The sequence below is a fragment of the Peromyscus maniculatus genome, chromosome 10 (genome assembly GCF_049852395.1).
Source record: "Peromyscus maniculatus bairdii isolate BWxNUB_F1_BW_parent chromosome 10, HU_Pman_BW_mat_3.1, whole genome shotgun sequence".
Lineage (NCBI taxonomy): Eukaryota > Metazoa > Chordata > Mammalia > Rodentia > Cricetidae > Peromyscus > Peromyscus maniculatus.
In genome coordinates this window covers 78375759-78401912 of record NC_134861.1, presented here as the reverse complement: position 1 = coordinate 78401912, position 26154 = coordinate 78375759, and the positions used below count along the sequence as shown (strand labels likewise).

The following is a 26154-nucleotide window of genomic DNA, read 5'->3' as shown; positions in this document are numbered from 1 at the left end:
TCATATTTTACATTTCAGAATCATTTTTATACAAACTTTGAGAAGAGTATACTTTGGTTCTTCTAATCTTTAAATTTGTGTGTGTGTGTGTGTGTGTGTGTGTGTGTGTGTGTGTGTGTGTGTGTATGTGTGTGTTTGTTAGGCATTGGAATGCATATAGAGGTCAGAGGGCAATTTGTAAACTTAGCTTTCTCCTTCCACCATGTGGTTTCTGGGGCTCTAATTAGGTTGCTAGGCTTGGTTATAGTTCTTTTACTCTCTGAATCATCTCACTGGCCCAAATATATAATGAATATTTTCGCACTTACTATTTAGGCAGTTTCTTGTAATTTTAGTACCTTTACAAAATGATTGTTATCAGTGATAAGTTCTATTAATAAAGGTGAATATATTGTGTCTAATTCATCACTTTTCCAAGTAGAATTTTGTGTGTTTGTTTTGGTCCAAACAATTCAGGGTAAACACAGAATTTTCTCTTTGCATCTGTTACGTATATGAGTCTTCCAGTTTATCACATTTTGTACATACACACACACACACACACACACACACACACACACACAGAATTTTTTTACATTTTTACAGACTATTTTTTAAATGTCTCCCAGTTTGTCTTTGTTGTGGTCACATGGTTAAAATGCACGCTCTTTGACAATTTTGTCTCTATGAAAGTTCAGTATCTCCCATTCTTGGCTACTGTTTGTAAGTCTGTCACAAAGTAAATTTCTTCCTACAAATGTCTTCATACATATGCAATGACCTTACCTTTAGACACAATTAAAATGTGTTCTATAATATTTTGCAGTGTTATAATTCACCCTATAAGGTGTCACTATACTAAAGTATAATATATACGAATGTGAACCAGTATGTAATAGGTTTGAAGATTACTGTATCCAGAATTGAGAGATAATGAAAACACTTTGTTCTTTTTTGCTTTGGAATTTCAGATAAGAGTACTCAGAAGTAGCAGAGATAAAAGGAGAAAGCAAGAAATAATTCAAATGCAGAAGGCAATTCATGTCTCTGCAGCAATTCTCAATAGTGTTATATATAGAAATCAGATCAGTCATTGTTTTCGAGCCTGCTAAATAAAACTGGACTGCTGGAATGGCATGCCACTTGACCTCTCAGGACTACCGCAGCAGTATTTAACTGGTGCAAAGGGAGCACTCTTGCAAGTGTCTCCTGCTTACATGCCAGACTCCCCTGACAGTTCCCACAATGTTTAAAAGGCACAAGTCCCTGGAACGCAAGAGGGAATTATTATCCCAGGGCCTTCCACAGTCCACAATGAAGAACAATACAAGAAATTTCCACTCTCTGTCACAACTTGTGCTCTCAGCAGGCCAGCTGAAAACAGCTCGAGCAGTCAAACTTTCCAAAACAACTCACTTCGAGATTGAAATTCTGGATGCTCACACAAGAAAACAGATATGTATTGTGGATAAGGTAAGCTTTATTTATCTTTTGAAATGTTTCTTATGAAGCACAGAACTAACTACTGACTTCTCATTTACTTGACAGAACTTTGCTAAATGCATTTCTAATTTCTAAGCTTGTTTTTTTAGTAACAAGATGCCTTATTTACTGTCTCAACAAGAAAAATTTGCTGCATTTTTATATGTACTTCAAGATAATAATTTTAATATTTTTGCTTCATTGCCTGTTGTGTTGTCCATAATCCCAGAGTGAAACATTCATAAGGAAACACAGATTGGATAAAAGATCATCTCTTCATGCTTTTATAGCAATAAAATGTATGCCATTTAACAGGGCATGTAAAAAACAGGAAGTAAAACTCACAAAAGCTAAAAAAAAATTATCATGTATCTGAAATGTAGGCATTTTAGTACATTGTTTTGAGTTGTTTACTTTTCTAAAATTTTTACCTTTTTAAAGCACAGTCTTCAAATTCTTAGAGTATAGCTTATTTAATGCACCATCTCTCTCCATCTGCATACAGATGTTTTAAAAAGAATGATAAAATCTCAATGTCTTAGGTTAGGAAATTGTAGTATGAACCCTGGAGATGTAAGTACATAAATCACATACCAATATGTTTCTCTTATTTAAAAAAAAAAGTAACTTTAATTTATTAGAAGAATGATGTTTTCAGTAAAAAAATATGTATTTTGTTTCATAGAGACACAAATGTTTGTTGTTTGTCTAAACAAAACATCCAGTCAATTATTCCATTTAACCATGCTGCAAGTGGACTGCTAGATAAGGGTGCTAAATAGAAACTGTCCACTGCCCTTCATAACTGTCTAAAACATTATATCTTTTAAAACTTAATAACTATAATATTATAGGTAACTTGATAGTTGAAAAAATGATTTACTTTTAGGTACAAAATAAATGCTAAGATGTGTTACATTTTAATTCAGGTCTCAAGTAACACTGAGGAAATTCCAATAATCTGTTTGTATCTAAATGCAAATCATACATGTCTATATTTCTGTAGGTGATGACTGTGTTTTATGTAAAGGGAAATTTGATATATAAGTTTCATATGATCAGTTTTTGTTTAATGTAAATGTATTTTATTTGCTTTTTGAAATAATGCTTTCAGGAATAAGAAAACTTAAAACTTTAAGCCTCATGAGAGACAGCTGACATTTGTAGTATTTTAGTGTCATAATGTCTGAATGCATAAAAAATGCAGAAAAGAGAATAAAGCAGTGAACAAAATGTAAGGGAGTAAGTTAAGGTTTTATACCCTAAAATAGTAAGAAATTAAACACTTTACAATTATTGCTTTCATACCTAATATTTTCTTTAAGGAAATTAGAAAAATTTCACTTGCATAAGATTAAACTGGTCTTGGAGAATTGTTGAGACCAAGATTGGAAAAAGCACAGGGACAAATAGCCAAACTAGTGGGAACACATGAACTATGAACCAATTGCTGAGGAGCCCCCAACTGGATCAGGCCCTCTGGATAAGTGAGACAGCAGATTAGCTTAATCTGTTTGGGAGGCATTCAGGCACTGGGACTGGGACCTGTCCTCAGGGCGTGAGCTGGCTGTTTGAACCCTGGGGCTAATACAGGGACACTTGGCTCAGCCTGGGAGGAGGGGACTGGACCTGCCTGGACTGGATTTACCAGAATGAGCTGAATCCCCAGGGGAGTCCTTGCCCTGGAGGAGATGGGAATGGGGGACGGGCTGGGGGGAGGGCAGGAGGAAGGAGGACAGGAGAATCCGTGGCTGATATGTAAAATTAAATCAAATTATAAAATAAATAAAAAAAGATTAAATTGGGGGGGGGGGAAGGAAGAAGAAAAAAAACATCAGAAAGTCACTCTCTTAGGAATTCCACACTTCAGCTGTGAAAGTGCTTGGACTTGCCTCTGCAGTGGTAAATTTTTTTTAGAAACAACTCTAACAATAAGGGGTTGACTTTGGGTTCCTCACCATCCCTATTTGATTTTCTGCCTTTTTCTTCTCCCATTGTCCCACTGTTCTTTTATTTTGTTTTCCTTCCTTATGGGCGATTCAACCCAGATCACAGTATATGCTATGTCAGTCACCTTCTACAAGCTGACACCCCCCAACGCCCCCCCAAAAGCTGTAAGATTTTGACATTTTAAATGAAATCTCTGCTTTGCATTGATAAGTTCCTTCTTTTGTTTCTGTTTTATTACTTTTTTAATTTAATAATTTGGTAACTAGTCCAAAGTGATGAAGGTACACGAGAGAAAAGAGAGATGGATGAATTGCATTTTTGGTTACTGTTTTCATAACTTGCAGGAGTTTGAATTTTTAATCATAATAAAGACTAATTCTGTGTGTTAGTTTTATTCTTTATTGTCTTTCTCATGGGAATTATGGGGTAGATATGAAGTGTCCCATTTCTCTTATTCCTTTCTTCAGGTTTTCATTTAGGCACCCCCAGTACTCCACCCCTCTGATTTGAACCAAGCTGTTTTATCCTCCTTTATCCTCCTCACGTCTCAGAACTGGAACTTGCTGAATCACCTTTGAGGCAGTGGCAAGGACTGCTGTGTCCCAGCTCTCTCTACTATACTGCCACAGGGGGCTTCTAGTATGTTTTGTTATTACTCAATTAGAAATCTTCTCAAGACACGTGTTGAATTACAAAACCATTTTATTCCTATAATATTTCAGTGGCTATTTCCTTCCATCTCTGCTGATTCACCATCACCTGACTCATTAGGCATTTATGATCAGTGCTATCATCTATCTGGCTGCCTATCATCATCATCATCTCCATCATCTTCTATCTGTATTTTTATAGGCATGCCCAATTTAATATATCTGATGCTGATAACATATGGGACTTCTTAAGATAGTGCCTTTAACATAATGTGAACCAAGTTCTTTTTAATTATACTCATGACTTGGAGAGACAATATTTGTACATATGAATACTAAGAAAAAAGAGGCTAATAAATTTCATTGTATGTTTATGACTTGACATTACTTTTGATATCTTTAGTTGAAAATTAGACTTTTCAAATACCACAAGTGGACTTTATGTTGATCTTCCACTCATTAGCTTCCATAGAGATATCCAAGTTTGTCAATGGAAACTACACTTCAAATAACTCTCCAGATGCTCATGGGAGTCGTGACTCATCTCCTAATCTCACGCTCCACACGCAATCCATCTTCTTGACAATACCTTCAAAGCATATCCAGGCGCTGACAAATTCCTGCGCCTTCTGCTGCTAGCCTGCTTCCATCTTCACCCCGCATTGTCCTTATCACTGACAGTGTATTCCCAACACGAACAGCAGAGCTAGCCGTTAAAGTGTGTCAGATGATACACTCCACCTGGCAACGAGGCCAGGCCTGCCTTTTGGTTTGAACTGTCACATTTTCCCACGGGCTGTTTCTGTCTGCTGAACCTTCAATGCACGCCAACATGATTCCCCCTACCCCCTTTCATTTTCTACATCGGCTACTCCATAGTAGTGTTTTATCTTTAATTGTGTTACTTGGTCTGACTATATATAGTATGTTGGATCCACAGATCCAGAGGTTTTATTGTTTCTTTCACTTCAGCATCTTCTGCATTTAGAGCAACCCTTGGCACTGTTTTATTCCATATGTGTTTAGTAAATGACATCTATCCAAACTGAGAGCCTGGCTATTGCTCTCTTGTTCTGACATGATGGTTTAAAATTGGAGGAGTGTAACACAAGGGTACACATTTCCTATTTTCTAAACCAAGCTGTAATTAAAGTCAGTGTAAATTTATTTTTACACAAAGACATTGCTTCATATCATTCTATTAAATGAAGGATTTCTCCTTATTTTTCCCATAGATGGTTAGATATAATTTATCTATAAATTAGTGCATAAGTATACAGTAGGCAATTTTACTCTGATAGCAAAGGCTATGTTGCTTTTAATGAATCACTTAGAGATTTTTGCTTACCTAAGGTATTTTAATGAATGACTAAAATAATAGAACTAATTAATATTGATAAAATGAAGAATTTTAAAATACATTGTCATTCCTAAGAGATTATTGGGACATCAAATATAAGAGACTACATGAAAATATATTTTTAGGAAATAGTGAATTATTAACAATTAGCTCCTATCATTGTCTCCTGTTTTTAAAAATGTCAGAAGCTTATCTGCTGTTAAGGCGCATACATACTCAGTGTAGGACATAAAACACTGCAAGTGGTAAGTATGCCTGTGTCCTCCCATTCTGTTTTATTTGATCTTTGTTCAGAAGAAAATGAGGTCTTTTTCTTTTATTATTTTGTTTACTCTTTCCCCAACAGAATCTTTCTAAAGATTTCACAGAAATAAAGCACTAACCTTTCCCCACTTCATACACACCACCACAATGGTACATATATGAGCTACTGTTACAGAACAATGGAGACGATAGTAGAATTAGATCACTTTAAAAAGTGTGTCTTTAGCTGGGTGGTGGTGGCTTATGTCCTTAATCCCAGCACTCGGGAGGCAGAGGCAGGCAGATCTCTGTGAGTTCAAGGTCATCCTAGTCTATAGAGTGAGTTCCAGGAAAGGCACCAAAACTACATGGAGAAACCCTGTCTCCAAAAAAAAAAAAAAAAAAAAAAAAAAAAGTGTGTCTTTAAATAAAATCCAGAAATTCTGAAAATTCTTAACTGTGGCTAGCACCACTTTAAATACCTCTTGAAAATTATAACCAACATGTTAGTTCTTTAAGCTATTCTGCTCTAAAATGGATATGACTTTTTCATTACATTGATTTTGGCTTTTTTTTTTTTTTCAAAATTTCACATTTATGCCTCTAAAAGATTGTTGTTTCTTTTCATCCACCTTTTATCGGCATCCCTGATCTGCTCCCTGTTTCTTTCACACTTAGTCCTTCCTGCTTTATTGTAAGTCAATTTCCCTCTGTTTTCTATGTTATAGAATGATACACCTAGCAGCTCATGATTATCTAATTCAGATCTGTCAGAACCTTATAGGACACCTGAGAGGGGGTTATTTTATTGGATATTGTCCAACATTTCTTATTCCTAAGAAAATAATATTATCATTTACCATTTATAGTATAAGAAGCACTGAACAATGTGTTTTCTTTACTATTTGAGGCAGAGGATGGGTCTTGTGTAGTTTATGTTTTTACATATGAGAAATAAAATAGCATTAGTTAAAATGTAAACATGAATAAAACATAAGCTTTAAGTCAGTAAAACAATAAAATCATATGTAATATCCCTTCAACTTTTTTAATGAAAAACAGATTCTTCTCTCATATCATGCATCCGGACCACATTTTACCCTCTTTCCACAGCTCACTGTTCCCATCTTCTTCCCTCCTCCCCATATCCACCCTGCTTACACTTTCCTTCAGAAAAGAGCAGTCCTCCAGGAGACAGCAACCAAATGTGGCAAGATGAGAAGCAATAAGACAAGGCAAAAGCCCATTATATTCAGGCTGGACAAGACAACTCAACAGTAGGAAACTGGTTGAGAAAAGTACTTCCATTTGAAAGTTCCATCCTATTTTTATTTGACAGACAACATTAGTGTACATTTATGGGTTAATGGGTTGCTTAGGTGGGTGTATGCATTGTGGAATGGTAGTGGATAAATAGACCAAGCAGCATATCTATTACTACAAATACTGATCAGGGTATTGTGTGGAGAACATTTAAAAATCCTCTTTTAGTTATTTTTAGCTACTAGTGCTTTATTATTGAGTATAGTCAGCTTCATGTGTGAAAACCTCCAGAATTTGTTAATCTTAACAACTATTTAAATTCAATTTTAAACCTATTGACCAACCAATATCTTTTCTTATCCATCAACCCATTCCCTACAGAGAGCATCTTCATAAGTTTAATTATTATATATCAATTATTATTGATATATTGAGGAGGGATGAGAGGGGGATCTGTGGTTGGTAGGTAAAATCAATTTAAAAAATTTAAAAAAAGTAATTAAAAAAGAGCCTCTGTACAGTACATTTATCAATTATCCAGAATGTTTATTCTTATCAACATTCTCTAAAAGCTAAAGCATACCAATTATTTACATATCATTTGTCATGCATTAGCTATTTAAAGCAACCAAATGATGGATCAATGTAAATGAAAGGAAGTGCATGGAATCTTTGTGAACGTCATACCCCTGATTTAAAAGCCTGAACATCAATGCATATTGATATGTGAAAAAATTCCTGAATCCAAGTGCATATACAGTATCTTCCAGAAGTGAGCCACTCTCTCAGACCTTAGCTTGGAAATCACACCAAAACAAAAATGTTTTATACTCTTCAGATATTCCTATTATTAAATGATAATCATATACAAATAGTTGGACATAAGTAAACATAACACAAGTTTTTGTTGTTGTTTTGTTTTGTTTTTAAGAGGTATGGAAAAGGAACTGGGTGAGTTCAGCTAAAGTGTTCAGTGTTTTTTAATTTTTGGGCTGGGTAAGGTTGAAGATAAAACTCAGGGTCTTTTGTTTGCTGGTCAAATGCTCTACCACTGAGCTAATTCCCTACCCCAACCCTAACTCCTAGAGTGTCCTTTTTTAACACAGCAAATTTAGAATAGCTATAGAAATCTCTTCCACTTAATGTGTCCAATGTCTGCAGCACATGGAAGGATTATCGACAGGGGTGGGGGTGGGGTGGGGGTGGGGTGGGGGTGGGGTGGGGGTGGGGTGGGGGTGGGGTGGGGGTGGGGTGGGGGTATCTTTGACAATAATGGCATTTTTAAAGTAACAGTTATTTCCTCTAAATGCCCTACCTTGCTGCTCTTGTAGGCTTTGATAGAAGCCATAATGCAATAGAAACACCCTAAAGGAGCTTAGCCAGGAAAGCCAACTAGGTGTTCCTTCCTCCTCGCTGAACATTTTCCCACTTGCAAACTTCTCAGGCTCCACACCACTAGGATATCATGTTTTATTGGTGGATTTTCAAGCTGAAGGTCTTTAAATAATCCCTGTTGATCTGCTAGGATTTAAGGAAGTAACCTGATCCCACCCATCTATTTTAGCTTGATGTCTATGAATGCCACATGCTATCTTCTCAAGAGATTCGTTTTTAATGGTCTGTACATCTGGTATTTTTTCTTTTAAGCAAAGGGATGATGTGCTTCTGTTTTCATTTTCTTTTCACTTTAGTAAAGCAGGAATTAATTATTAATTGTCTTTCGGTATTGTGGCCATTTAATTTTTCACATTGTGTGCTTCCAAAGCTTCTAAAATAAATATTTAAAGTTATTTCTTGTTTAAAGACATTTAACATTGCAATTATCAATTATTTGATTTTGAAATTCATACTCTAACATAATTAGCAATTTCTCCTGGCCAAGCATTTAGTAAATTGCTGTCTTAATGAGTTCTTTATTTGTCTATACAAGTCTGTGCATTGCTGAACACAGACTTACTACCTCCTTGTCATTTATATGTCACCAAATGAAAACTGGCTATTATCTGAGCTTAATTTAATCAGAGTTTGAACACAAGTCAATATAAATGTGATGCTAGCCGGGCGGTGGTGGCGCATGCCTTTAATCCCAGCACTCGGGAGGCAGAGGCAGGCAGATCTCTGTGAGTTCGAGGCCAGCCTGGGATACCAAGTGAAGTCCCAGGAAAGGCACAAAGCTACACAGAGAAACCCTGTCTCGAAAAAAACCAAAATAAAATAAAATAAAATAAAATAAAAATTAAAAAATTAATAAATGTGATGCTAATTATACCCTGAACATGGGAAAATTTCAAAAATAAAAAGCATCGTAATTTCTTTATTATTTTTCTAATGTGTTTTCTGTTTTAAGATGTACTTCTAGTGAAATTTTCACATAGTCTACTGGTACTATTATGGTGCTGTTTATAATCATACTTATTCAGATGAATGTTGTTTAAAACTTTCAGGGAGCATATTTTAAAGAAATTGACATATATATTAGTCCTCAGTTTCTTATCAGAATGACATATTTGATATTTTTACATTGAGTTTATAAAGAAATATATTTAATAACCTACAAGTTTCCTGCAACCCCATCCTCCTTGAGACAGTTTTACAGAATTCAGGGTTACATGTAACTTGCAATGTTTATGAGGCTGACCTTGAATGCTTCAACCATTTGTCTTCACCTCTTAAGTGCTAAGATTATAGGAGTACCCATTATACCAAGTTTTTGGGGTGCTGGGAATCAAACACAGACTTCCATGCCTTTTAAGCAAGTCTAGGGGCTGGTCTACATCCCCAGCCACAGTTAAATAGATATACTCTACCACGATAAGAATTTAGATGACTGGATTCATTATCTAGAGTGCTGTTACATTATGGATCTCTTCCACTACTAGTTAATAAGTGAAATTTAAAATCAAATATTGGAGAAATTATTTTGGCCACTCCACGTAGTTAAAAGGATATTTATCTAATGGCGTAACTCACAAATTAAGTAATGGGTAGGTCGCAGGGTCTGGGGAAGGTGTAATGCAGTCCAGCGGTGTTCTCCGGAGCTCTGCACAGTCAATCTGCACCGGTCAGCGTTCCGGCACCGAGAGAGCGCCCAGAGCGAGCGCTGGCCCATCCAGCTCTCGGGTCCCCAGGCGCCTCCCCTCGCCCCGCCTCGTAGGCGTGACAGCTGCCAGAGTCTCAATGGGGGTTGGAACTTCCAGAACCAAGCTGGAATGGCTACCCACTACATCACCCCCTTTTTGTCTAAATAAGAAGGTTCTAAACTAATACAAGACTATATACAAAGGAATGGTTATCAAATATTGTCCAGAAATAATGAGAGATAATGACCTAGATAAGATGTAACTACAACCAATGCAAACAATATCAAGCAAGAAACACATACTAAAATCCAGAGAAGTATAGAGCATAGGTAAACAGCATGTTATAAAGATCATTCAAAGGTGTCCTATCCTAAAGAACCTGAACCTAATACTTAATATGTTCTATCTAAGATATTATATATACTAAGTTGTAACTATAACTGCTAGTCTTCAATCCCATCAAAGACCTGAGAAGGAACATAATGGTCCCTGAGAAATGGTAGATGGATGCAAGCAACTTTCGGGAATCTTGCAAGAGTAGACCAAGACAGCTGGCAGCCTGGACAGTCACCTAATGTTTCTCAGCATTGTTGGTGCATTCAAATTGGCTACAGGCCTAGAGTATCTGACAGACCATTTTCAGAAGCAGGATTTCTGAAAGACCATCTTAGCTCTCGGTGCCCCAGGCGCCTCCCCTCGCCCCGCCTCGTAGGCGTGACAGTTGCCAGAGTCTCAATGGGGGTTGGAACTTCCAGAACCAAGCTGGAATGGCTACCCACTACAATCAAATCTTGAATAAACTGGAGTTTTTATATATCCACAATTTGGTGTCAATAGCATTCAAACTGAAAATCCTTGCTCCTCTATAAAATACTGAAGAAGTCCTAGAAGTTATGAAACTTAGTTTGCATATGTGTTTTTTAACTATCTAAATATTGCTTAGTAGGAAAGTATTGCATGCTTTCTAAAGAAATCCTTGTATATTCTAAAGCAAATTTTCAACTTATCACATTTTCTAAACTAAAAGCTTGTAATAGAAATTTACAGATGTTGTTGTTCCACTTTCCTGGGTTAATCTTAGATTTACTACTTTTGGCCTGTGCTCTTCTTTCTGTTCTGAGACCACCAAGACACACTACACTTCTCATCAGATGGCAATCCCTGCGTTGAATGTTTGAATATGTGGTTTTCCATGTGCATGTGACTGTTTTCTCATCTTAATATTTAATCATTTGTGTTCAACTTAATTTTATTCTGTTTTCTTCTATATGTGTGGGAACAATTTTCCAAAGGTTTGCTGATTTATGGTTCAAAATTGAAAATTTCTGACAAATGTGTTAAAAGGGCTATTGTTTTTCTAATCATTTAGTTTTTATTTTCAAAAAGGAGCTATTGACAGTATTTCTGAGGTATCGGGTCAATTTTAAGAGCTCCCAGAAAAATGACAAAAATATAGTTTTACAAGCAATGATAGTGTGGACAGTTTTCTAGAAACAAACCACAGATGGTCAAAGCAGTCACAACTTTGATTTCTTCCATGTGAAAACTTTATTTTTGTCAACTTAAATGTTGGCAAACCAACAAACGTGCCAAGCCTCAACTACAATCTGCTAAATTGTAGATGCACATTTTTGGTTCAGCTAAAAAACTCTATTTACCTTGATTACATATTAATTTGATTGCTTTCTTATAAGAAACATTAATGAAGAGAATTTTAGAGTTTCCAATATAAGAGTGTTTATTTATTTATTTGTATATTTGAATTACTTATGACAACAACTAAGTTAATGTGATATTCAGTCTTCCTTCAGAAGATTCTGAAAAACTGGCTGAAAATTAAGTGGATAATAAGCCTTCACGGAAACTACCGGGGTATTTATTTTGCAGTCAAAAGCATTCAATGCTCTGTGTATGAATTGTCTTACCCATTTCTTCTACCTTCTCTTCAAGACCTGAAATTCTCTCTCCCACTTCATTCAATCTGTTGCAAAGACTTGCACTGAACTTTTTTGTTTTTTTTTTCCTTGAGTTTTTTTTTATTTCAACTGGCCTTTTCTTTAGTTTTTCAATTCTTAATCAAATTATATCAAATTATATTATATTACAATTTAAATATCTTAAATTGTTTTTCTCACTTCATTCAACTCTGTTTTTTACAAATTCTTCATTGAAGTACTTATGCACAGCCTCTTTGAAATCATTGACCCTAGTCATGATTTCTATTTTGAAGTCCTTCTCTTATGCTTCATTTAAATTAGTTTTCTAGAAAATATTAAAGTCCTGGTTTCTGGAGAAGGCATATTATCTTGTTTGTTCTTTTTTGTGTTTTTGTGCTTGTATATTTGTATTTAGAGTTAAATATCTTTTGCTATTTTTTGGTGTGCTATGGGTTTTCAGTTCCTTGAGTGCTATTCCTCAGTCTGAAAGGTTCTATATTAGTAGAATGGTGCTTAGCTTGCAGTCTTGGGATCACTTTTGAATTTTAGTGTTTAGATTCCAACTGGTCACAGATCTGAAGTGCTGGTTGAAATTCTGAGTTCATATTCCAAGCATTCCCAGACTAGTTAAGTGTGTGTGGTGGTTATAAGCTATCCACTAGGGAAACTGGGCTGATTCTTGAGGTTTCTTTTTTTCTTTTTCTTTTTAAATTATATCTGCTTGGCCATTAGCTCAGGCTTATTACTGACTAGCTCTTACACTTAATTTAATTCATAATTCTTATCTATGTTTAGCCATGTGGCTTGGTACCTTTTCTCAGTTCTCTTAAGTAGTGTTTGGGATCCAGTTTTGTGCCACAAGGGTAGAACCAGGTCTACCACAGATGTCAGTGAATGTCAAGGGAATAGGATGATCTTGAGAAGGGGCTGATGTGGACAGCAGAGAAAGGATTATTGTACCCTAGGGGGACTAGAATGGAAGAAGGGAAGGAAGACACAGGTAGTTTACATTGGTCTCCACCTAATGTAACTGTGAGGACCCTAGATTAATGGTCACCTCATTGTGAGGGTACTCACAAAGGAATGAGTAGAATGGCTGAGGAAAGATGGAGATGAAGAACTAAGGGAACTCTGTGTATGTACCAGGAGTAATGGCAGCTGAATACCAAGGGGATGTATTCCATTGGGAGGATGAAGTGAGGAACTGGTAGTGGGGAGAATAAGAATAATTAGATAGATCAGAATGGAGTAGTGGAAAGAGAGTACAGGTAGCCTACCTGGGTCCTCGCTAAGGGTGGTAACTGTCACTAATGTAAAACTCTTAATAATACTATAATATTAATCATAGTTTCATTAAGCAGTGAAGATAAGGTAAAATAGATATATTCATTGTTTATCTGTAGCTTAAATATAATACAATGCTAAGCAATTGGAGAATTATTCTGTGCATTATTTCTCATGCATATTTTATTTAACAATTTAAACTATCCATATTTAGAAATTAATCAAACAGAATAAACATGTCCACATATAATTATCATATATTTCACCAATCTTCTGCGCATACTGTAGAACAAAACAAGTTGTATTAAGTGATCATGAAGATGTGTTTGAAGGACTATTTGTAAGCAAGAGTGAAAGATAAAAGGGATTTTGAGCTCAGAAGTTTGACATGAATAGAAAGTCCAGAAATCCTATGATAGTTTGATGTGTTAGGAAGAAACTGTTAGCAGCTTCAATAATTTTCCAATGTAAATAAATAAAAACAAATTGCATTCATTTTTGCAGTGAATTATTTTCAATAATTACATCTAAACTATGTTCAACCCATTTTATAAAGTACCTCATATATGTTTTAGTGCACTTTTAGTATATTCAGTTGAGAATTTGAATTAAATATTTTAGCATAAAGCCAGTAATGAGATCATGTAAGTGACTTGTCCCATGAGAGTCCTATGTATTATACATTTTCTATTGTACATTCTGTGTGACTCAAATTCACATTCTCCAGCATCTGTCTCTCAATAAGCCCTTTTACTTGTACATATTCTCTTGACAGTTGAAGACTGAAACCAAATATTTTGAATGTATGACATTTTTAAAAATATATTTTAGAGGAATATATTGATTGGAATTAAACTACTATTGCTTTATACAAATACTTTTTTCAAACATCATATCACTATTGCAATACTTGTTAAAGTAGAATTTAAAAGTTATCCAAAATTATAAATTTATATATATTTATTAATGTTAATATGTTTTCTTAAATATTTGTTTAGCAGAAATTATTATTTTTTCTTACAATTGTATTTTCCTCTTTCAGGTAACTCAAACTTCAACTATTCATGATGTCAAACAAAAGTTTCACAAAGCATGTGAGTTTTATTTATCTATTAAAATTTATGTCAACTTATTTTCAAATTGATACAAATTTGTCTATGAGAACAGGTTTGTCTATAGAGCAAACACAGGAAAGCTATGTTTTGAAACAGATATCATTAATAATTTTGAACTTAATAATTCTTGAATATAATAATTCTCACACTTGATACTGTTATTGATGATTTAATATTCAACAGCTTTTTGTCAGTACTGAGAATGGATCTTCATGCCATATGTTCAGAAGCCATGTGCATAGCTACTGAATTATATCTCAAGAACAATCCAAACTGAGGTTTAATTTAATGCCTTACGGTTTAATATATCTCATTATATTTCTTTTCTTGTATTCATTTTAAGATGTATTTTCATCATTATTTGTATTTAAGAGAGCCATGTGAATTGGGAAAAATTTTGAATTCATAAGTTAGTATGTTGAGCTATTGAATAAAATTTGAAGATAAAAACCAACAGAATAAATAAATTATTTCTCTTAGGAGAAATAGAAAATATTGATATATTGGTTTATAGATAACTATTTTATGATATGACTAGTTCAGTGACAATGTAAGTAGTAATGTCATTCATAGAAAAAGACCCATATAGAAGATTCAATGTACATCTTAAGGAACAAAAAAATAAAACCAGGAATTACAATTAGTTAATATATAGATAAAGTATACAAACATTTTGGAGGAATTTTCTTATCATGTGCTGTTGAAAAACATATAAAAATGAAGAATATAATTATTGGAAAACTGCTTACCATTTAAGGTGCTTTGGGAAGGCAAGTTCTGACATTTTGCCTTATAGACATGTAGAGTTTGGATATGCCGAAAGGACTGAATAGGTCATTACACCAAGATCCAAGAAAAAGCAAAGTAAGGGATGTTCACATAGCTTCCCTAGATTCACTTTTCTATCATTGACTTGAGAGTGAAAGTCTCTGTCATTGTGTGCCAATGTTTTATAAAAAATGGAATTTCTTAAGTATTAAGTTTTTAAACCACAGAATTCTTTATCAAACATCAGATGTGGTGGTACATGTCTTTACACCCTGCCTGCAATGCTCAGGAACATGTGGCTCTTAAGTTCCAAGCCCCAGTGAGATAAAGAGTGAAAAGCTAGAGAAAAAAAAATCATTTTTATCTAATTACATAATCTATGTATGTAATTACCACGGTTATGCACACAGTATTCCCTGCTTATTTCTACTCTATGTACATTTATTTAGAGGTAGCACAATATTAGCAGGAAGCACATATTGCATTAAACCAGTAATTGGAATGTTAAACTTTAAAATGTCAGAAGTTCAGACAGGGGGAAGTGTAGCAATTAAGGGAGAAGACATTTGAAAGTGACTTAAAAATTAAGGACAATTTGTACAAAATTTGAGAAGTACTCCACTGGCAAAAGTGTGATCAGTTTTAACAGCTATAATAAGACTTGAGACTTATTAGCTAGTTAATTAATTCTTCACAGTCCTATTTCTAATATTTATTAGGCTTATTAAAAAATAAAAATACCTTTATTTAAATGATGCTTCTTTCTTTTAAAGATAGAATGTATATTCTAGCATTTTTTTATTTTGTACTATAGCTTTAGGGCTTACAAACTTTATTTTCTGATACTAAATTAACTTCTTATCATGTCTTCAGGCTTTGAAGTATAAAATTCAAATTATTAATGTCATAAATAAGTAAATGAATAAATAAACTGTTCCTCACAAGAGATTGTTTCTTACTAGAAAAATTCTTATTTAACTTAATCCATTTCCATGTTTACTGTTCAACAGCTTTTTATTATGATACCTTTATACACTCATATAGTGTACCTTAACAATAATCACTTCTCTATTAGTATTTATTTCACTCCTTCTTTTCCCATCCGATAGAGTCTCTTGTTGGATATTTGTTTATCCTGTGTGAAGATGTGACACTCTGACTAGTTTAATTAGAAGCTGAATGGCCAATAGCTAGGCAGGGCAGGTATTGGGGACTCCTGGAGAAAAAGAGAACTCAAAGGTAAGAATCGAGATGCATGAGAGATGCCAGCGAGATATAGAGAGTTGGACATATAGAATGGAAAATAGGTAAATATCCATGTGGCAGAACATAGATTAATAGAAATGTGTTAATTTAAGTTATAAGAGCTAGTTGGGAACAAGCCTAAGTTAAAGGCCAACTTTCATAATTTGTAATAAGTCTCCATGTCATTATTTGGAAGCTGGTGTACCAAAGAAAGTCAGACTACAGGTACTCTTCTAGTTTCCTCTCCCCCACCACAAACAAACACATACCTTATGAGACACACGAGCACATACTAGACAGCACACAGGACATTTGTGTTTGTGGGGTTGACTTATTTCATGAATATACTGATCCTTAATTCCATTTGTTTTTCTATAAATGTCATATTATCTTTGTCAAGTAAATTTTCACTGTGTACATACCACATTTTCTTCATTGCTGTTATTGTCAATGGGAACCCAGAGTAATTTCATTACCTGGTTATTGTGAACAATGTCACAATAAATGTGAGTATACAGGTTATCTCTTGACTCTTTGGAGGAAGTACACATAAATGGTATAGCTGGATGTTGTAAATGTTGCTTTCTCTCTCTCTCAAACTGATTTTCACAGTGCCTGTACCATGTTATAATGCAACAAATAGAACATAAATAGGACATAGTTTTTTTTTTCTTTCTTATACAATGGCAGCATTTTTTTCTTTTTACTTTTCTTTTTTTTTTTAATTTTTTGAGACAGAGTTTCTCTGTGTAGTTTTGTACATTTCCTGGATCTCACTCTGTAGACCAGGCTGGCCTCGAATTCACAAAGATCCTCCTGGCTCTGCCTCCCAAGTGCTGGGATTAAAGGTGTGCACCACCACAGCCCGGCTGCATTTTGTTTTCTTGGTGAACTTAATTTTGGTCAGGATGAGAATGAACATCAGTATAATTTTTGATTTGCATTTCCTTGATGGTGATTGATGATGTTTAGGTAATTGATTAACTCTACCTGCCTAATTTTAAGATTTTGTACTTTCTTTCTGGTTTTGGAGAATTTTCTTTTTTTGTCTCTATGGGTTCTCCAGTTTCAAGGTATAACATTTATCATGACTCAAAATAATTAAAAACAAAATCTATCCTGCTCTCTACATATTCTGCTAAGCTAGCATCTCGGCATTTTATATGCAATCTTGGTATATTGTGGCAAGCTCTGTTTAGCATGCTCAATTTTAAGCTTATTGATAATCTTTCACTTAATCCCTACTTACTTAATTAGGAATTAAATTCAACTAGTCACTTGATACTGTGGATCATAAGGAATAATTATCTGTCATATTCTATGTCAAATTTACAGGGTATTTATGAATTTTGAACCTTTTGCTTGCCAAGATTTTGTTCATTGCTTCACATGTGGCAAGTACAGTTCCAAACTTTAAAAGGGATACATGTATTTTTCTCACTTCCTTGTCTATTCTTATATACTGTTCATTCCCTTTTCATTCCAGCACCATCTTTATGGTGTGTGTGTGTGTGTGTGTGTGTGTGTGTGTGTGTGTGTGTGTGTGCTACAAATGGCCCAATGCTGTTCTCATAATCTGTGTTATTTTACTTTCCCTAACTTTTACAGTAACATGTAGCAATCAATGCTTTGCAAATGCTCTTTACATTATTTGACTATCAACAAATGTCTCTATCCACATTCCTCACACATATATTTCAGTTTCTGAAAAGAAAAAAATCATCCATTATTCACCCTTACTTTTCACATGCTTAGACCATGTGTATTCAAAAACACAAGTTCAATATATAAAGACTCGTGCTTTACAAACAAATTACTGAAACAAAGTATATGGCTCCTGGAGATCATGCTGTCATTTGTCCTTGACATAAGCAACCCAGAAAACAGAAGCTGCTTTTTGCCCTGATACTTACATCTGTGCATAAACACATAGGCGGGCTCGATGAGGGCTTTGTGCATGGGAGAGTACTGACATGCGTGAGCTCATCTAAGATAATGAAATACACACTATGTCAATGTAATTCATGAATGCTTTTCATATAGTCAATCGCTTTAGATTTTCACTCTGAAAGTCTGTATGTCTTCTGAATGCTCAAAGATAAAAATGGTAACATTATACACATTAACATTTATGGTGTGGAGATGTCTGTCTAAAATTAAGAGGCAAAACACTGAAACATTTGTGTTTCTCTTCATCAACTAGACATTTGCTTTTCTAAAGCAGAGATACTCAGATGCTGGCCTTATGTTTCTCAGCAGTGTATGTCATTCCATCACCGTATAATAATAACGTTTTTCTGCATCCAGCTATTTGTTTTTTGCTTATGAACTGTCTAATTGTAGACAGAAATCTATTTTAAGAAAACCTTTCCATTTCCAGAAATAAAATTCTGATATATCTAATGTGCTAAATGTTTAGGAATACATTTCCTAATCTTTCTCTAAATTCTTGATTACACCTTTTTGGGGGATGTTTTTTGTTTGTTTGTTTGATTTTCTTTTTTCAAGACAGGGTTTCCTTGTATAGCCTTGGGTGTCCTGGAACTTCCTCTGTAGATTAGGCTGGCTTTCAATGCAGAGATTCGCCTGCCTCTGCCTCCCTAGTGCTGGAATTTAGGTGTGCACCAGCTCTGCCTGGCTATCTTTAGACAATTTATGATGCTCATGTACAGAACAGATCTAGTATATAATTGCTCTGAATGGATTTTTAAATTAAATTTTTGTATTTATTTTGTCTGTCTGTGTATGTATATGTGTATTTGCACATGTGTGACATGGTATGACAGTGGAGGTCATAGGAAAAGTTTTGCAAGTTGGATTTCTTTTTACAGTATATGAATCCTGGGGATTGAACTCAGCTTGCCATCAGGCTTAGCTGCAAGCTGCAAGTGCCTTGACCTGCTGAGCCTTCATGCTGGTCACTGAATGAATACTTCATACATTAATATCTAAACTTTGGGATATTTACATATTCTTCTACATAAGGGGCCGAGTTCTTATTGCAGAATCATAATATGCTGAATGACTTAGTTTTGCTTTTGAGGTTGATTCTTATTTACATATGAGAACAATTTTGATAATGGGTGATGTGAAAATAAACACGTGTGATTTGAAAGTAAGAAATGTTAGAATATTTTTCTTTTACTAGATTAAAAAAAAAGGATGTTTCACTATTCCTTTCTCAAGAACAAAATTTTCCTGCACCAAATGTAATTCAAATGGTTGATTTCCTTTTAGCATTCTTTTTTATATTAACTGAAAAAGAACATTAAAAAACCATCAAATATTCTTATTCATATTACTCTTTCTGAGTTACCAATTGAGAATAGGGAGAAAAAGCAGATTTTATGCTGTGATCTGGAGCAGCTACCATAAAGTTCCTGATCTACACAGAATAAGGGAGGAAGATTAATGGAACACTGTATCATTAGTAATAGCAGTACACCTCTTAAAATTGAAGTCTACTCAGAAGTAATTCTCCCCCAAATTCCTGTTTTATTTGCATTTGTTTCTGTAATTCAGTAGACAATCTCAAAAAGAAAAAACATGGGAGGAAAAGCAATCCCTACTAATTCATCCACTGTAGATAAATTTCAAGAAATAATTTGAAAACAGTGATACTCTCCCAAATTAAAGAACTTATAAAATATTTTAAAAAACTGGTACTAAACACTTATTTCTACAAAGCATTGACTTTTAAACATTTTTGCTGTACAAAATTTTCTTTGATGTAATTTCATTCAAGGTATAGTTAGTAAGAACTTTAAAAATTCGTAAAAAATAATATCCTATTTTTACAGAAGAAATACCTCTGGATATTTGGTCCTAACTAGAAGAATGTAAAATTCAATTTTTAAAAATATATTTTTTTCCTTTTATTTTATTTTACAATACCATTCAGTTCTACATATCAGCCATGGATTCCCTTGTTCTCCCCCTTCCTGCCCCCCTTCCCTTCCCCCCAGCCCACCCCCTATTCCCACCTCCTCCAGATCAAGGTCTCCCCGGAGGACTGAGGTCAACCTGGTAGACTCAGTCCAGGCAGGTCCAGTCCCCTTCTCCCAGGTTGAGTCAAATGTCCCTGCATAAGTCCCAGGTTTCAAACAGCCAACTCATGCAATAAGCACAGGACCTGGTACCACTGCCTAGATGCCTCCCAAACAGATCAGCCTAGATGCCTCCTCCCAAACAGATCAAGCCAATCAACTGTCTCACTTATTCAGAGGGCCTGCTCCAGTTGGGGGCCCCTCAGCCTTTGGTTCATAGTTCATGTGTTTCCATTTGTTTGGCTATTTGTCCCTGTGCTTTATCCAACCTTGGTTTCAACAATTCTCACTCATATAAACCCTCCTCTTTCTCGCTAATTAGACTCACAGAGCTCCACCTGGGGCCTAGCCGTGGATCTCTGCATCCAGATTCCTTAGTCCTGTAAAATTCAATTTTTAAAGATAATAAGTGACCAAATTCCATATGATTCCAATATTCTAAAGTGAAAGTAGTTTTATTTAAAATAAAATTAGCATTTAAAATGTAAATATGTATAATGTTGATTAAAAAAAACCTTTTGACATAGCATTGTTTAAATATATTTTTCCTATAAGACCTTGTGAATTGTAATTGATTTATTGTTTTTAGGGCATTTAATTGTGCTATATATGTATTTGCTGTAACTATTATAGTTGAGAAATTTGGATGACTGGAAACAGGATGTGCTCAGAAATATGGAGAGATCTGACAGTTGGCGATTACAATGTGCATGCTCAGAGAAAGCTGCCTGTGACAGACAGACATCCTGTCGATGTTGATATGACTATTGCTGGGAAAGTAGAATGCATCAGTAAAGAAATATAGTAGGAAAAAAAAAGAATCGTTACCTTTATAACTGGCTAAATTTTGAATTTTATTTTCATATCATTGAGAATATTTTTAAAGATTTATTCATTTTATCCTTTGTAGCCTTAGTGTCTATGGCTCTTGTATTATATCATTTCCATACAAAAGAGTAATGTAGCTTCAGAATCCCTTTGATCTCATGTCTTAGAGACCTTTCTTTGCTTCTTTGTCTCTAACTCAAAAAGAAAATTGAAATAAGCTGGTGCATTTTTTTCCTGAGGGCTGTAAGAGATAATCATCTTAAGCCCTGCTCCATGACTCAGGATCTATGCTCAGCAATTGTCTGTGTTTCTGGGCATCACAGTCACATCTCACATTGGCATCCGGTCTTTTCCATAGATTGAGTTAAACATCTCTTCTGATACTCACTAGTTAAAGCTGAATGTGACTAGATTATCCAGAAATATGCTTTTATTACATCTTCCAGTCAATTTTACTCTGCACTGTGCTATATATACATAATTTAGAAAATAGATACCTAAATGTCTATTATTTTGTTTCCCCAATATCTTGAATCATTTAAACGATCAATTATTCAATTAACTCCATTACTATATCTCTAGGTGTTCGTGTCATTTTTTTAGATTGGAAAATAACATGACAGGGGGTCATTGTTTTTCCTTTGAGTTGTCTGTAACTCACTATGCACTTAATTTATAACATAGAATAAATAACATCTACTGCTGTGTTCACTGTTATGATCTTTAAGTCAAATTTAATAGTTTTGTAATGGATTTTGTTACTATTTAAATTATCTCTAAATGTGGGGTTTTCATATATGTTTCATGGAAGGCTAGTGTTTTGTTATACATGTCCTTACACATCATTCCCAGCTCTTTTTCACCAGTGAAACTTTCTCATCCAGTATTCTCCATTCCGTATTGCCATGTGGACTTTCTCACCTCCCTACTGACACAGGCCTGTTACACAGACCTGTTTTTCCCCCCACAACTGTTACTGTAATGGTTTAAGGGAGAAATGGACTCCTTATGAAAGCACATAGGGTCATTTGGTCTTACCTTGGTGGTACTGTTTGGTGAGCTTCAGAATATTTGGCCTAACCAGAGGAAGCATATCAATGGAGATTGAATTTCAAAGTTCTTACCTCATCTTACTTTCAATTAACTTCTCTGTTTCAAGATTAAGGTTAAGGATGTGATGTCTCGGCTTTTCATTCCTCCCCTCCATGAAGAATTCCTACTCTTTTGGAAACAAGCCATTACAAACTCTTTCTACCATATGTTGTTTTTGGTTTTGGTGTTTTATAAGAGCAACAGAAAAATAACTGAAACAATTACTTTGCTTAAAATCATGTTTTACAGTTGCATACATTTTCCTGCAAATTATAAGATTTTATTTTTTTTACAGCTCAAAATATCTCATTGAATGTCTGAGTCACACTTGCATTATCCATTCTGTTGATGGACATCTAGGCTAAGTTTCTTTCCATACTATTGTGAATTGAACAGCTTGATAAATATATGTATGTACTTATCTTTGTAGTAGGGTGTGTTATTTTTGACTGCATGTCCCAGATTGGTAGAAATGGACAGTAAGGTAATTATCTTTTCATTATTTTAGAAGTCTTCCTGCTAATTTCCTAAGAAGCTGTAGTTTAATCTCCCTACATGTATATGAGGGTTTTTCTCTCCTCATATTTTCTTTTGTTTTTCAGTGTTGTTTTCCTGATAGTGACTATTCTCACTGAAATGAGATGAAATCTCAAAGTAATTTTAATTTACTATACTTCACATTTTTCTGGTTGCTAGTTTTGTTTAACATTTTATTTTAAATTTACTTTTAGCAAAATTCTTATTATGTAACCCTGGCTGGCCTGGAATTCACTATAAAGATCAGAGTAGCCTTTAACTCACAGACATCTATCTGTCTCTACCTCCTGAATACTGTATAAAAACCATTCATGAGTGTGCTATTATATATTTTTTTGTGAATTATTATTTGTAGTTCTTTTCTAACAGTCTATTTGTTGGCAGCTTTGTTTCTCTGGTGATTAATAGTCTCAATTCTTCAAACAATATAGATATTTCCTCTTTGTCTGAAGGTCTTGATTTTTGCCTATTCTATGGGTTGTTGCATATGCTGTTGATGGTTTCTTTTCCATAAAGAAGATTTTATTTCATGTATTTTATTTTGCCAATTTTTGAGTACATATCATATGTTATTGTGATCATATTCATACTTGTTTTTGAGTATAACTAGGTCTCAAAATATTTCTTCTTTTTTAGCAATTATACTGCTTATGGTTGTAGATTAAGTCCAGTTTGAACTGATATTTTGTGTACAATGAAAGAATGGATCTAATTTCAACCTTTTTAATATGTATATACTTTGTTGCCAGCACCACCACCTGAAAAGATTCTATGTTTTTAAGTGCATACTTTGAAAACTTGTCAAAGCTTAGCTTTCTATAACTGAATTCATCTCTGAAGGATGAAGATGTAACAGTCTTATTAAATAAAAAACACAGCCAAATGCAGAGTTAAAAGCCCAAGAGGTCAGAGCAGTAGCTAAGAGCTGATACTAAAAACCCTTTCTTACCCTTCATTGGGCTGCCATCCTTCCCCTGAGAAAGAGACCTACTTCCTGTGTATCTGTCTTTTTATTGACTTTCTGTTCTGTCTGTTCTGCCTTCTCACTGTTTGTAAGCCCAATCACATGACTTCCTCGTCACTGCCTGTTTATACAGACCTCCAGGTCTTCTATAGTTGGTATTGAGATTAAAGGTGCGTGTCTCCATGCTGGCGATGTCCTTGAACACACAGAGATCTGCATGTCATATGATCGGGATTAAGGGCGTGTGCTACCACTGCCAGACTTCTGCTATGGCTTACTAGTGACCTCCAGGCACTTTTATTTATTAACATATAAATAAAATTACATTTCAGCACAAATAAAATATCACCATAGAAGGATTCATCTCTGAGCCTTCCATTTTATTCCATTGGTAATAAATCTGTTTTGTGTCAGTATCATGATACCCTGATCACTATGACTACGTAGTGTAGTTTCAATTTAGTTAATATGATGTCTCTGGCTATTTCTTTCTGCTCACAATTGTTTGCATACACATGGTTCTCTCTTATCTGTCTGTTTCTCTCTCTCTCTCTCTCTCTCTCTCTCTCTCTCTCTCTCTCTCTGTGTGTGTGTGTGTGTGTGTGTGTGTGTGTGTGTGTGTGTATTTTACCTCCTTGGTTAGTTTTATTACAGGGTAGTGTTTACAAATAAAACATAGATATGTGTTCTCATAGATGACTGATGCAAAATTATTTTGAAGTAGGAAGGCAGTGCTAAACCTGCTTGGATAGACAGAATGATACCATAATGTGTGTTAAACCAAAGGATTTTAACCCTAAAGGGAAGATATATGACCAGATTCATGGCATAGCAATGTGACAAAGATCCAAAAAATCCCTATTGCAGTTAAGTGTGAAATGAAACAAACAAACAAACAAAAGCATTCTAACTTTATTTTTCTACATATCAAGAGAATGAAGGTAGATAAAACAAAAGAAAGCAAATTTTATGGACTCAGTTTGACATTGTTTTCTAATGCTCCTGAATTGCATATAAAAGTTATATAAGTTTATAAGTATGTGGACACTTTCTGAAGCTTATAGACTCTAGGAAAGGCTGAGTGGCCTTCGAGGATAGGGTCAAGTGCTATTTGCAGAAGTGTGAGTTACTTGATCTGAATCACAGATTCCTGCTCTATGTCAGGACACTGGAGAATGCTGCTGTGTAGCCTCTCTATTGGAAGGAACAGAAGAAGGGAGATAACATCTTTCTGAACAAGATGCACTTTCTAAGGCTTTCACAAACCACGATTGTCAAGACTTATGCATGAACCTACAGGCCTTTTCTTGCCGTGAACTTTAAAGATATTTTGCACCTTACTGATAATCAAGGAATACGCTCCAGGCAGACTGAGCAGGAATGAGTAGACAGAAGAGTATTTAAACCCAGTTAAGTTTCCCAAGCATGAGAATCTGCTGAGTAAAGAGAGCTCTCAAAAGGAACATAGTGGGAGAATAATTTGTGGATATTGTGGTTAATTGGCTGTTATTCTGTCTGGAGACTGATCAGTTAAAAGAAGCAAGTGCTGTTATACAGGGACATTTAGTATATGAAAAACCCTTGAGAAGCAGCCATGTGTAAAGATCCTTTCCATGGAGAAAACCATTGAAACTGCAATGAAAGTAGAAAATCAGCTGCATGTGCTCAACTGTACCAACCCAGGGCATCCACACTGAAGTGCTATGAGTGCAGGCAGCATGGGAGGCAATTCCTCCTCTTCTCTAAATAGCTAGAGCACTGGTCATTTCATATGGGGCCAGAATTTGTGGAGTAGCAATGTGTTGTCTTCTGAGTCTGTGCAACGGTTCATCTTACAGAACAATATTGCATTTAGAAGAAGAAAGTGAATGGAAGTTGAAGTTTATCTACCTTAGCAATATTTCCAATTAATATCAACTTCATCAGACCATTTCACAAGCTTTGACAATATTTCCACGACTTGCATGGATTTTCCTGATACTAGTGCCCGCCAGCTTAGAGGGTCAGGTTATATGCAGATTAGTCTTGCTTTTCCATATAACCAGTGGTACATATAGGTATCTACATATATATAAGTGTTAAGAAAGAGAAAGAGAGAGAGATTGACAAGGAAAGAGATTGATCTAGTGGGATTTGCTCAGGTGATTATGTAATTAGAAAATTTTCAGCATCTGTCACCTTCTACCTGCAAGAATTAGATAGGAAAGAGAAAAGCCAAAGGACTGAGAACATCAGTGTCCATGGCTGTATACCTCCATGTATCCTTCACTTTGCAAGACAAAAGTGCATAGCTGGAGAACCAAGAATGTTGTGCAAGCTTGAACAGAGTAC

The 26154-nt window shown here is 34.9% G+C and overlaps 1 protein-coding gene across 1 annotated transcript in view; it reads left to right on the top strand.

Moving 5' to 3' along the window:
* Positions 1-1104: 1104 nt before the first annotated feature.
* The window catches only part of Tecrl (trans-2,3-enoyl-CoA reductase like), a 68039-nt gene continuing 42989 nt past the window's right edge, over positions 1105-26154 (top strand). The window contains exons 1-2 of the mRNA XM_006985852.4: positions 1105-1452; positions 14271-14322. Of these exons, the coding sequence (XP_006985914.1) occupies positions 1225-1452; positions 14271-14322 (280 nt within the window). The 5' untranslated portion in view covers positions 1105-1224. The remainder of the gene's footprint in view (positions 1453-14270; positions 14323-26154) is intronic.